Raw genomic sequence first — 13,856 nt, 5'->3', positions numbered from 1 at the left:
GTGTGTTGTGTGTGTGTGTTGTGTGTGGGTGTGTGTGTGTGTGTGTGGTGTGTGGTGTGTGTGGTGTGTGTGTGTGTGTGTGTGTTGTGTGTGTGTGTGTGTGTGTGTGTGTCAATTTTAAGAAATTATTGGCTAATCGTCTTAAAGATTCTAGAAAAAAAAATGCTGGTATTTCTCCCAGAGAAATTATCTTATGTCTGCTCGTCATGACTTTGTGAAACACATATGATTTGTTAATTTTTTTTGTTTTAAGTTTTCATTTGCAGAGCGATAAGGGAGTGGAAGTCTCAAAAGATACTTAAAGTATTTTATGCAGTATTTGAAAGTGTGTTTGTGTGTGTGAATCATGTCTGAAAAATGTTAATCATAACTGGACTCTATGCAAGATAATCTATGTATCTACTTAAATCTATGAAAAATAAACTTTTGTAAATACTTTCATAAAATATCTGTTTTCAAGTCAATATAATGTAATACTTTACACCCCAAATCTTCACAAATGCCCTGTGGTAGGATATTTTATAGTTTTAATACAATTGTATCATGTAATACAAAAACCCTATTACGATTCAAAGAAAACCATAACACATGGATTATTATGAATATAAAGACCAATTCTGTACAGATTCAAGCCTAAACAAACCAACCAAGTGAACTATGAATGGCCTCCATGCTTGATCGTTTAAAATCCTATCCAGACAGTCTACAATTTTGTTATCTACCTGAGGTGTTTTAGCAAAGGTCAAGTCACAATAAAATGCAATGAGCAACAGTTTTTCCATCTTGTAATTGACACTAGTGAACTAGCAGTATGTAAGTCTCTTCCACTGTGGAGGTGGTGGAACTTGGGTTAAAGAATGAGGGAGTTCTATAAAAAAAATATCTTAAACTGAATCTTATTCCTGCCCCAGCTGAAGCGGGTTAGCTTTGATTACATTCGTTTTGGAACCGAGATCCTCCCCGTCAGCTCCAAAAATAAAGTGACAGGTTAATCACGTGGAGTAATGAGTAGGATTCTGGGTTTTCACATACCAAAAAGCCTTTGTATCAAAAGCAATCATTATCTGCCTTCATAATGAAAAATAGTTTGAAAATGTGAACATATGCTGCCTTGATGACAACATGACTGAGCGGCTCAGATTACTGTTTGATTTGAGAAGGGCGCTCCTCCCAACCCCGCTTTTGCCCGTTCACATCACAGGCCATAGCCTGGTTCTGCTCCCAGACCCCCAGGCAGTTTGACTGTCAGGGGCCAATAGTCTAATGGAGACACTGAGGATCCTCCCCTACAACCACGCCCTTCTCCTACGCCTAACCATGAAGCATCATGAGGGGCTGCTGTGGCTCCTGGGGAGTCGTATCCTGCGGCTGAGGGAGCGGGCCAGCCGGTCCATGGCACCCATGGTTCCNACCATGAAGCATCATGAGGGGCTGCTGTGGCTCCTGGGGAGTCGTATCCTGCGGCTGAGGGAGCGGGCCAGCCGGTCCATGGCACCCATGGTTCCCCMTAGCTCCTTCYTGGAGGTCAGGCCCTCRAGGTTCCCGCTGTACCACATGACCCATCCTCCCAGGGACATGAGCATCAGTAGAGCCCCAGAGTACACCAGCAGGTCCCCAAAGTCCTGTCCCTTAATCTCTAATGGGRCRAAGACCCCGACCAGCAGAGCAGACACACCTAGCAGGTCCATCAATATGGCAAACGCCAGGGCCAGCTTACAGTGGGACAGACCATCATAGTGCTGCGCCATGGTCACTCACCTGGGGGACAGAGAGGTGGGGTAGGTGAGGTGTGTGGCACATTGACAGACATAACTCTTGTGCATTGACATTGCTCAGAGTAAAATCACAATAGAGTCACCTCTGGCAATGATAGGAGGTTCACTCTAGGCCTACTGGTCGAGTGGGAGGATATTGTATGAACATAAACATGACACCATGGCGTGTATGTTCTGTAGCTATTAAAGTACAGGTATGTATGAAATAATGTAACCATGGTCAAATAACAACAGTATGTTATTTAAATATTTACTTTGTCTTTGTATTTAGGCCTACACTTTTTTTTAAACTTTTTATCTAACATTGTAGGTTCGTACAATACTCTTCAATGTATCTTTATTCATAGGAAAAACAGGTGCCACACCTGAGCGCTATGATACTCCCAGCACAACCAAGACACTTTTGTGTTTCGATGCTCGTTAAAAAACGGATTTAAACACAGAAAAACATAACAGATTAATACTCACCTCATCACAGGTGCAAATGCGTCTTGATTAGTATCGTTTCAATATTTATCTCTTAAAAATGTAAGTAGAATCCACTCAAACTGTATCCTTCCGGTTCTTCACTGGCAGGTAAAAACAGTGACTCATGAGTGAATAATGTTACCTGACACCTCTCCACTCCCCCTCACCTGAACTTTTCTGCACTGACGAATATCATTGGTCCGGTGTCCTTTGGTCAGAGCAGCACTAAACGAAAGCAAGAAAAACCTGTCAAACAATATTTGACTTTTCAATTCTTTTCACCCTGACATTTATTTTGGAATATGATTTCTAATGTATATGCTAAACAAAAATATAAATGCAACATGCACAAATGTCAACGATTTTACCGAGTTACAGTTCATATAAGGAAATCAGTCAATTGAAATAATTGAATTAGGCCCTAATCATCTGAGACCAGCCAATCAGTATGATTTTTTCCCCAAATCAGCTGCCTGGGTGGCCGGTCTCACATGATCCTGCAGGTGAAGAAGCCAGATGTGGAGTTCCTGGGCTGGCGTGGTTACATGTGTTCTGCGGTTGTGAGGCAAATTGGACGTACTGCCAAATTCTCTAAATACAAAGTTGGAGACGGCTTATGGTAGAGAAATGACAATTAAATTCTCTGCCAACAGCTCTGGTGGACATTCCTGCAGTCAACATGCCAATTGCACGCTTGCTCAAAACTTGAAACATCTGTTGCATTGTGTTATGTGACAAAACTGCACATTTTGTACAGCAGCGCCTTTTCGTTACTAACTACATTTCGGTAAATTATAGACTCTCCCTTAGGTAACCGGAAATGACGGCAAAGGACGTAAACAAGACTTGTAAAATTAACGCTATATTGTTATTGTTCTAGCTAGGTACGAAAGTGGACAGAATGAACGGGATTTACATATGAAATACATTGTTATAACGACTGAATAACGGTTCATATATCATTGATTTGTGGAGAACACCACCAGAAAATAGTTTGTGCGTAAAAGAAGCTGCTAGCTTGCTATTAGTAAAATAGCTAGCTGCTGATTATCTAACTAGCCTGTGTAAGATTATCAGAGTCCTTATGGCAATTTGATATGTAGCTAGCTAACGTGTGCATTTTTTATTATAACGCTACATCTTGCAAACTAGCATATGTCAGCAACGAACATCGTGTATAATGTGCTAATATAACTTGCTAGTACGCTCGCAAGTGTAACGTTAGACAAAGGGGAATAAAGCGATCTGTGCGAAATAAGTAGGTAACTTATTCTGCATCTCTGCTGAGAATTGCCATACTGTAACTACTAGTAATTACATTTCTAGTGGCATAATTGCATCCACAAATGCTTAGTAGGCAAGCTGAAGGCAACACTTCGAAGTTATTACAAAACCGACTGCATACTGTTACATTTGCAACGAAACATCGTCAATGGGAGTTGTTATCCATCATTGGATGTTGCGTGCCAAATGTAATACATTAATAAACCTGTATTATTTCTGTACAATGAAGGGTGCACGAGATGCAGGAGGGAAATATTAATGACGCTTTGCCTACCTCCAAGAACCACACAGGCACCCACCCCATGCAGAGTAAGATTGTGAAACCTTCTCAAATCTGCATCATTGATATAGCTGTGTATTTACCTCTTCATGACAAAGTGATAACAGTTATTTAGCCATAATAATGCTTACTGTATATTTCTCCCTCTGTAGCTCCGAAGAATGAGGATGCCTATGAAATCTCCATTCCCTTTGAGGAGAACAACTTTGAGCAGCAAGGCTTCTTCAACCAGAATGAACAGAGTTTTGACGGTTCATATCAAAGCTTTCATTTCCTACTAGATCAGAACCCATACCATAGATTAATGTAGTTGAATGACCATCTGGAAGGACAGTCCAGTGAGTCCACTCACCTGGTTTCTCCGGTGCGAATCGGTTAGTGATTAAGATTAATCCTGATATTCATTCCCTGACCCTTAACTTCCTGTGTGTGTTTCTCAGAGTCGCCCCCTCCCTCGGGCGCCCCCCCACCAGGCAGCTCGTACCTTCTGATCACCAACCTGCGGACGCAGCTGCAGATCTCCCTGGAGAAGAACTCGTGGCTGCACAAACGCATCGAGGACCTGGAGGAGGAGAGGGACTTCCTGCGTTGCCAGCTGGACCGCTTCATCTTCTCTACCAAGACCCAGGGCCATCAGAACCAGGGCCCCAGCGAGAGCCAGTACAGCAATGGTGAGAGAGGGGCATGGAGAGGGTTTGGGAAGGAGGATGGACACTGKGGGGACACAACCATGATGRAGAAAGATGTWTTGTGATTAGAGAAGTTCTACCAYGCTAACCACACCACCCACGTTGCGTGCACGAGCGTTGCTAAATATATGTACACATGTTATTCAATAATTTCATCCCAACTGCTTGTGCACCTCAACCAGCGTCTGCGTAGCCAGGCGCTAAAATAGAACTTGGTTCTAGAACTTGGTTCTATTTTAGACGCGTGATGTGCTGTAAGACCCGCCTCTCCCATCTTCTCATTGGTTTTTAGGAGCATAGACCCATGTGTGTGATTGAAAGATGGAGGTCCACACTCCAATCTATTTGGTATTGGTAATGTACCTTAAATATGGTTGCCAACCACCATATAAAACTCCACAGAAGAAGAAGAATGAACAAGGAGAAAAACTAACTAGGTTTCCCCTTTTTATCTGTGGATTAATTGTCGGAGTAGAGAACACACGATTTTGGGTAAAAATGGGTAAAAATTCTAAAAAGATCCATAAAAAAAGGACTATATGCATTTCAGGTAAAATAACAACCCAATGTTTATTTTCCAGGACAAATTAGTTAGCTAAATGTCCATGAAAGTTTTGTGTGTGTTTCGACCTGTCCCCAAATTAATATAGTTGGTCCACAGTTGGTTTTGGTATTTTAACCTGCGTGTCGTGAACAAGTCTGGTGGGGATAGACAAAATCAGCATGCAGACGCACGCGTGGAGCCGGTTTGGTCAGCATGTAAAAGAACATACTTTTTACAGGCATAGATATATTCTCGGGAACCGTTGTTTTTCCTCCTGCAGGCTATGACTCTAGACGTTTTGAATGGAAGCCGAGGAGAGAGGGGGAGCGGCCAGCTGGTAAGGACTGCTTTATGACTTCACTAGTCCCTTGTTCATGATACATGTATCTAGATCCAGAGCATATTCTATATATTCTCATCACCTCTCACCACTACTGGCCTCAGTTCACTGATCACCCTCATTGATCTTCTCCTTTTCCGTCCGTTAACCCTTTCAGAGCAGAAGTCCGAGCCACAGCGTTTCACATCTCGTCAGATATTCCAGCGAAGACCCTCCCCCACTGCCATGGCCCCACCCAAAAACCACACTTCCAGCACGATAGCCAATCAGATGGCCGCGATGAGCTCCATGTTCAGCTCCGGGGCCTCCCAGACCCTCTTGCAGGGGCACAGCAGTGGCAGTAGCAGCGCTAACAGAGCCACCATGAGTGACATGAATGCACACGGGAGCATAGGGCCAGGTAATGGGATCCAGACTAGAGGTTGACATGGGAACAGGACTCTTGCACGTGCCAAGGGATTCCGGCAGGAATGGGAGAGGCCTCACGAGTAGTGCAGTGGTCTAAGGCCCTGCATTGCAGTGCTAGCTGTGCCACTAGAGATTCTGGGATCGAGTCCAGGCTCTGTCGCAGCCGGCCGCGACCGGGAGACCCATGGTTCGGCGCACAATTGGCCTAGCGTCGTCCGGGTTAGCGGAGGGTTTGGCCGGCAGGGATGTCCTTGTCCCATCGCGCACTAGTGACTCCTGTGGCGGGCCGGGCGCAGTACACGCTGACACAGGTGTACGGTGTTTCCTCCGACACATTGGTGCGGCTTGCTTCTGGGTTAACTGGGCATTGTGCCAAGAATCAGTGCGGCTTCGTTGGGTTGTGTTTCGGTGAATGCACAGCTCTCTGCCTTCGCCTCTCCCGAGTCCGTACGGGAGTTGCAGCGATGAGACAAGACTGTAACTACCAATTGCATACCACGAAATTGGGGAGAAAAAGGAGTAAAAAAAATAAAAAGGAATTAGTGGGAAGTTCTAGGGTCGAGTTCAGGACAGGACTGGACAGGACTGGACAGGATCGACAGTCCACAGGAACGGTCGCAGTACAGGAATAGTTATACAAATATTTTTTGGGGGGAGGGTTAGGCTCACTCTCACTCCTTGCTCCAGTTTTAGCCGGTCCCTACTTTACCTCAGATGCCAACGTACATCAGTGAATGATGAAGCCTTCAAGAGAGGAATTGCAATGTCTTGTTGCAGCCAAGGACCCATCACTAACATTAGAGCCATTAAAAGGAATGAGCGATGTTTCAGCTAAATGTGATGGAGTACACAGAACCAACCGGAGAACGGGACAAGCGGCATGAAGCGGCATAGCTGCTCCACCAACAATATTACCGGCCAATTGTTTGCATATTTAACTAAACCCGTGCCATCTGAAGTAAAGAGTAGGATGGCCATAGGGTGGCAGATACAGCCTCCGGCCATTTAATCTGGTTGAGGGCCAAAATCGGTTAATGGGGTTGTGTGTGAACTGCTGGCAACTGTCTCGTGAGCGCTGAGCAGCAGCCAAACAAACCAGTTGCTATGGCTACCATATATACAGTCATTGATGATGGCTACTCACAGCAGAGTGGGGGACAGAGATGATGGCTACTCACAGCAGAGTGGGGGACAGAGATGATGGCTACTCACAGCAGAGTGGGGGACAGAGATGATGGCTACTCACAGCAGAGTGGGGGACAGAGATGAGCAGCTAATGGAGGAAGTTATTTCTCATTTCTGTGTGTAAAAATTGGGGATTTTTATCTGGATGGGTCAGGACCAGTGATGTACAGTACTTAAGTAAAAATACTTTAAAGTACTACTTAAGTATTTTTTGGGGGTATCTCTACTTACCTGTACTATTTATATTTTTGACAACTTTTACTTACATTCCTAAAGAAAATAATGTACTTTTTACTCCATTCATTTTCCCCGACACTCAAAAGTACTCGTTACATTTTGAATGCTTAGCAGGACAGGAAATGGTCCAATTCACACACTTATCAAGAAAACATCCCTGCTCATCCCTACTGCCTCTGATATTGTCGGACTCACTAAACACAAATGCTTCGTTTGTAAATTTTGTCTGAGTGTTAGAGTGTGCCCCTGGCTGTCCGTAAAATAAATTAAAAAACAAGACAATTGTGCCTGCTGGTTTGCTTAATATAAGGAATTTGAAATTATTCATACTTTTACTTTTGATACTTATGTATATTTGAGCAATTCCATTTACTTTTGATACTTAAGTATATTTAAAACCAAATACTTTTAGACTTTTACCCAAGTAGGATTTTACTGGGTGACTTTCACTTTTACTTGTCATTTTCTAATAAGGTATCTTTAATTTACACAAGTATGACAATTGGGGACTTTTCCCACCACTAATCAGGACAGTACAGAGGAAGAAATGGACAGTACCAGATGGGACAGGAATAAATGTTCACTTCTGTGACAATCCCTAGTCCAAACTATGAGCACCTCTAGTCTAGCACCTCTAGTCTAAAGTTGTTTTTTATCACGGTCTTGTTTGTCTATTTAGATTCCCTGTCCCTCCTGGGGGAGGCCGAGGAGTTCCTGGAGCAGGATGGCTACATGAACGAGGAGGAAATGATTTCAGGAGAGGACGTGATGTCAGAGGGCATGAGCAGCGGTGGGCACCCAGGGATGAAGAGGAGGCGGGTCTTCCGAATCACCAGGGAGAGGCAGAGAGGTGAGGGACAATGGCAGCCATGTTACTCATTTCATGTTCCACCAAAAATTCTGAGATTTCCATCCCCAACTACAACATTTTCCGTCAAGATAGAACTGCCAGGGGGAGGAGTTGCAATCTACTGCAGAGTTCTGTCATACTTTCCAGGTCTATGCTCAAACAGTACGAGCTTCTAATTAAACAAATTTATCTCTCCAGAAATAAGTATCTTACTGTTATATACCCCACTCAGCTCCCAGCTGTGCCCTGGACACCATATGTGAATTGATTGCCCCATCTATCTTCAAAGTTCGTTCTGTTAGGTGACCTGAACTGGGATATGCTTAACACCCCGGCCGTCCTACAATCTAAGCTAGATGCCTTCCATCTCACACAAGGGACCCACCAGGTCCCTGAATCCGTAAACATGGGCACCCTCATAGATATTATCCTGACCAACTTGCCCTCCAAATACACCTCTGCTGTTTTCAATCAGGATCTCAGCGGTCACTGCCTCATTGCCTGCATCAGTTATGGGTCCGCGGTCAAACGACCAGCCCTCATCACTGTCAAACGCTCCCTAGAACACTTCTGCGAACAGGCCTTTCTAATCGACCTGGCCCGGGAATCCTGGAAGAACATTGACCTCATCCCGTCAGTAGAGGATGCCTGGTTGTTCTTTAAAAGTAATTTCCTCACCATCTTAAATAAGCATGCCCCTTTCAAAAAATGTAGAACTAAGAACAGATATAGCCCTTGGTTCACTCCAGACCTGACTGCCCTCGACCAGCACAAAAACATCCTGTGGCGTACTGCACTAGCATAGATAGTCCCCGCGATATGCAACTTTTCAGGGAAGTCAGGAACCAATACACACAGTCAGTTAGGAAAGCCAAGGCTAGCATTTTCAAACAGACTCCAAAAAGTTCTGGGACACTGTAAAGTCAATGGTGAATAAGAGCACCTCCTCCCAGCTGCCCACTGCACTGAGGCTAGGAAACACTGTCACCACCGATAAATCGACAATAATCGAGAATTTCAATAAGCATTTCTCTACGGCTGGCCATGCTTTCCTCCTGGCTACCCCAACCCCGGCCAACAGCTCCGCACCCCCCGCAGCTACTTGCCCAAGCCTCCCAGCTTCTCCTTCATCCAAATCCAGATAGCAGATGTTCTGAAAGAGCTGCATAACCTGGACCCGTACATATCAGCTGTGCTAGACAAGCTGGACCCACTCTTTGTAAAATTATCTGCCGCCATTGTTGCAACCCCTATTACTAGTCTGTTCAACCTCTCTTTCGTATCGTCCGAGATTCCTAAAGATTGGAAAGCTGCCGCGGTCATCCCCCTCTTCAAAGGGGGTGACACTCTTGACCCAAACTGTTACAGACCTATATCCATCCTGCCCTGCCTTTCCAAAGTCTTCAAAAGCCAAGTTAACAAACAGATCACTGACCATTTCGAATCCCACCGTACCTTCTCCGCTGTGCAATCCGGTTTCCGAGCTGGTCACGGGTGCACCTCAGCCACGCTCAAGGTACTAAACGATATCATAACCGCCATCGATAAAAGACAGTACTGTGCAGCCATCTTCATCGACCTGGCCAAGGCTTTCGACTCTGTCAATCACCATATTCTTATCGGCAGACTCAACAGCCTTGGTTTCTCAAATGACTGCCTCACCTGGTTCACCAACTACTTCTCTGATAGAGTTCAGTGTGTCAAATTGGAGGGCCTGTTGTCCGGGCCTCTGTCAGTCTCTATGGAGGTACCACAGGGTTCAATTCTCGGGCCGACACTTTTCTCAGTATATATCAATATTGTCGCTCTTGCTGCGGGTGATTCCTTGATCCACCTCTACGCAGACGACACCATTCTGTATACATCTGGCCCTTCTTTGGACACTGTGTTAACAAGCCTCCAGATGAGCTTCAATGCCATACAACACTCCTTCCGTGGCCTCCAACTGCTCTTAAACGCTAGTAAAACTAAATGCATGCTCTTCAACCAATCGCTGCCCGCACCCACATGCCCGACTAGCATCACTACTCTGGACGGTTCTGACTTAGAATATGTGGACAACTACAAATACCTAGGTGTCTGGCTAGACTGTAAACTCTCCTTCCAGACTCATATTAAGCATCTCCAATCCAAAATTAAATCTAGAATCGGCTTCCTATTTCGCATCAAAGCCTCCTTCACTCATGCTGCCAAACATACCCTCGTAAAACTGACTATCCTACCGATCCTCGACTTTGGGGATGTCATTTACAAAATAGCCTCCAACACTCTACTCAGCAAACTGGATGTAGTCTATCACAGTGCCATCCGTTTTGTAACCAAAGCCCCATATACCACCCACCACTGCGACCTGTGTGCTCTCGTTGGCTGGCCCTCGCTACATATTCGTCGCCAGACCCACTGGCTCCAGGTCATCTTTAAGTATTTTCTAGGTAAAGCGCCCCCTTATCTCAGCCCACTGGTCACCATAACAACACCCACCCGTAGTACGCGCTCCAGCAGGTATATCTCACTGGTCATCCCCAAAGCCAACAACTCCTTTGGCCGCTTTTCCTTCTAGTTCTCTGCTGCCAATGACTGGAACGATTTGCAAAAATCGCTGAAGTTGGAGACTTATATCTCCCTCACTAACTTTAAGCATCAGCTGTCTGAGCAGCTCACCGATCGCTGCAGCTGTACACAGCCCATCTGTAAATAGCCCATCCAACTACCTACCTCATCCCCATRTTGTTTTTATTTACTTTWTTTTGCTCTTTTGCACACYAGTATTTMWACTTGCACATCATCATCTGCACATCTATCACTCCAGTGTTAATTTGCTAAATTGTAATTACTTCGCTACTATGGCCTATTTATTGCCTTACCTCCTTACTCCATTTGCACACACTGTATATAGATTTTTCTATTGTTATTGACTGTACTTTTGTTTATCCCATGTGTAACTCTGTGTTGTTGTTTTTTTGTCGCACTGCTTTGCTTTATCTTGGCCAGGTCGCAGTTGTAAATGAGAACTTGTTCTCAACTGGCCTACCAGGTTAAATAAAGGTGAAATAAAAAAACAATAAATAAAAAAAATGCTTTGGAAATGCTTCTTTCTTTCCTTCCTTGAAGTAGGCCTAATCAATCCCCACCTCCCTCCATCTCCTCCCCCTCTAGTCAAAGACGCTGCAGGGGTTCTGTTTCGCTACAAGAARATCCTGCTGACCTACCAGCGGCTGAAGAACATGTCTAAGGCCTTCCAGATCCACGGCGTAGACCGCAACACAGTGGCSTCCACCACGCCCATCGCTGAGATGCTGCTGGTGGCCCCGGAGAAGGTGGSKGAGGTGGGCGAGTTTGACCCGTCCAAGGAGAAGCTGCTGGATTACGCACGGCGCTGCTACGTCGCCCTGGACGAGGAGACGCTCAGCAGGGTGCAGGCCCTGAAGAAGAACAACCTGCTACTACCCATCTCCTACAGGTTCAGACACTGATGGGGGGAGGGACGCTGGGGCCTAGGGGATGAGGGGAATCTGTGGTCCAAGGGGATGGGGGGGTGCTCTGGGGGKAGGAGGGCTTMATTTTGTCRTGGAGAAGAGCAGGGTGGGAATTTTGGAGAAGGTCRTCACTCAACCATCTCCCTAAGATTCAGACATTTATGGAAAGTTAAGATTTGTGTATGGGAGCGCTGGATATGTAGGGGAGGTTGTTGCCCATCCCATACACAGAATCTGTTTTCTATTGTTAACTATTTGTTCAGAGTCCTTTTGAAGCTGAGGTAATGAACTATAGCATTCCTTATTTCTGACCAGAGTACTATTGAACCTTGTAGTACTGTATTTCAGTGCAATTTTGACACGTAGGGCCCCATTTTGCCAATGCCAAAAAGTGGTGCTATTGTCTGAAGAGGCCATGCTACTCCCAAATACTTACAGTAGCAGCATGAAGGTACAGTGATCAAATCATAGATTTGTAGCATTCCAAACTGGCTCTTTATTTTCATCATACTTGAAATAAGTGCCATGCTGACTATTTGAGGTAATACGGTCTTTTTTGACGATCATCTATTTTGAGCTGTCAGCATTTCACCTTTTAGTGTCTTCATGTAAAAGTGGTTTCATTTTCTGCACACTCACAAAAGCAATGCCAATACTATAAATACATCTTTATTTACAGATAAATGTTTGTTGTTTGGATAACATTCCCTCGTCTTTTTCCTAGCACTTCAAAAACAAGTGTATTATTTGTGCACTTAAATGATGACCTTATTTAGATATTTAAAAAAGTCCACACCTAGTGATTTTGGATCTGTCTCTCATTTCTCCAGGTTGAAAGGAGGAGAGGATTCTCTTAAAGAGAAGGAAACTCACGCGACCACAAACTGAACAAAGCAAAGAGTAGTTGCACACTATTGCTCAGATTCAATCCTTTAGTAGAATCATTCCAGTGTTCTGTCAGAAAGCTTCCACGTTCTGAAACAAAGGAAGTTAGCTAGCTGACTGACCACTGGTGTTGTGTCTGCAACCGTGAACAACAGAATAAGCATATACTCTTTGCTTTGGAAGGAGGATGGGGACAGTTTTGGGGACAGTTCTACTGTGAGGCTAAGCTGTTGTACCACAAATACATCACTTTTTTTGTTGCACCAGAATATATTCTGTCACTGTAAAGTGCCACTGTAGCATACAGTTGTGAGATGTGTAATTTGACTGAAATGTGGTGTAGTGTAACATCACGTACCCTTTGTACTGTGCTACGAAGATTCGTTTTTACTATAATAGTAGTATGATTTACTGTGCTATTTCACCATCAGTTGAGATTTGTGCTTTCTTTTATCAGTTCTCTACTGCAATACTTTGTTTGCTTGAGAATAATTTATTGCAATTAGATTGCATACTATTACGCTTCTCTTTCTTTGTGTTCCAATAAGCTCAGTGATTTCCACAAAAGGGACAAAATACAAATGTTGATTTTTATTTGAACATGTCTGTAAATCAAAATCAATCACCAGTTCCCCATTACAATTGCATGTGAAAGTAACTCTTGTTGGTCAGTTGTTTAGACAGAGCTGTTGTTGAACTTAATAATGATGTTAAAAAAACAATAGCAGTAGTATTGGCGATGGTGTAATATAGTGGTATATTGTGTGTTTATTATACTGGTACAAGGAATTGCTGAGACCCCAGGTTGTCTGAGCGTGTGAAAGGGTACCTCTCACTTTAAACTTCATGTCTTACTTATTCACAACACAAACTCACCCACTGACAGGTATCAGTGTGTACAACTGCTGAAATCATGTTATGTTACAACACCTTTTATACGGGTCAGAGATGTCATTTTGACTTTAATAAGGAACCAATAATTTACTGAACGGTGCAGTACAACCTGTATCATTTAAGATATCGGTCTCTGTTTGTGCAGCATTTCAAAAATGTTTAATATTGTATTTCTCTTCAAGAATCACGAGGAGTAGCCTATATTCAAAAACTGAAAATGTTTGGTTGATTATACAAATTGTATGGACTGTAAAACAGAAATGCCATTAAAGCATTTGATTTCTTAAAAAATCATGATTTGACGTGTGTTTCTCTATGAGTGTGTAGATAGGGAGATGCTAGGAAAAACAAATGCTGCTCCCCTGGGTCAAACTCCTTTCTGTTGTAATCACAGATCTGAGAGGTTGTTTCTGAAATCAATACAGGGATATCTAGCTTTCACGTATGCAATGCATACTATAATGTCCAATGTTAGAAAATACCATGCATTTTGTAAGAACTTCTTGTTTGGTGCTAGGGCAAAGAGAACATACTGTATGTA

The 13,856-nt window shown here is 43.9% G+C and overlaps 2 protein-coding genes across 7 annotated transcripts; one reads left to right on the top strand and one right to left on the bottom strand.

Moving 5' to 3' along the window:
* Positions 1 to 1,412: 1,412 nt before the first annotated feature.
* Positions 1,413 to 2,389, bottom strand: LOC139027862 (transmembrane protein 238-like). Its single transcript, XM_070443859.1, has 2 exons — positions 2,244 to 2,389; positions 1,413 to 1,758 (listed from the first exon to the last, which is right to left on the bottom strand). The coding sequence occupies exon 2, from the start codon at positions 1,746 to 1,748 to the stop codon at positions 1,422 to 1,424; it is 327 nt and encodes a 108-aa protein (XP_070299960.1). The 5' UTR covers positions 1,749 to 1,758; positions 2,244 to 2,389; the 3' UTR covers positions 1,413 to 1,421.
* A 643-nt stretch (positions 2,390 to 3,032) lies between these two features.
* Positions 3,033 to 13,606, top strand: LOC111964832 (coiled-coil domain-containing protein 106). Of its 6 annotated transcripts, none has more exons than XM_023988644.2 (9): positions 3,033 to 3,127; positions 3,757 to 3,836; positions 3,960 to 4,058; positions 4,248 to 4,478; positions 5,321 to 5,377; positions 5,538 to 5,780; positions 7,890 to 8,060; positions 11,217 to 11,520; positions 12,367 to 13,606. In XM_023988644.2, exons 2-9 carry the CDS (start codon positions 3,767 to 3,769, stop codon positions 12,422 to 12,424), a joined length of 1,233 nt encoding a protein of 410 aa, XP_023844412.1. In that variant the 5' UTR covers positions 3,033 to 3,127; positions 3,757 to 3,766; the 3' UTR covers positions 12,425 to 13,606. The 6 variants fall into 6 exon arrangements, with proteins under 6 accessions (XP_023844412.1, XP_023844411.1, XP_023844410.1 ...); XM_023988643.2 differs by having other exon boundaries at positions 3,067 to 3,193; XM_023988642.2 differs by having other exon boundaries at positions 3,067 to 3,239.
* Positions 13,607 to 13,856: the final 250 nt, after the last annotated feature.

This window comes from Salvelinus sp. IW2-2015, linkage group LG6.1 (assembly GCF_002910315.2).
Source record: "Salvelinus sp. IW2-2015 linkage group LG6.1, ASM291031v2, whole genome shotgun sequence".
Taxonomy (NCBI): Eukaryota; Metazoa; Chordata; class Actinopteri; order Salmoniformes; family Salmonidae; genus Salvelinus; species Salvelinus sp. IW2-2015.
The sequence above is the reverse complement of the archived record's forward strand: the minus strand, read 5'-3'. Positions and strand labels throughout refer to the sequence as shown.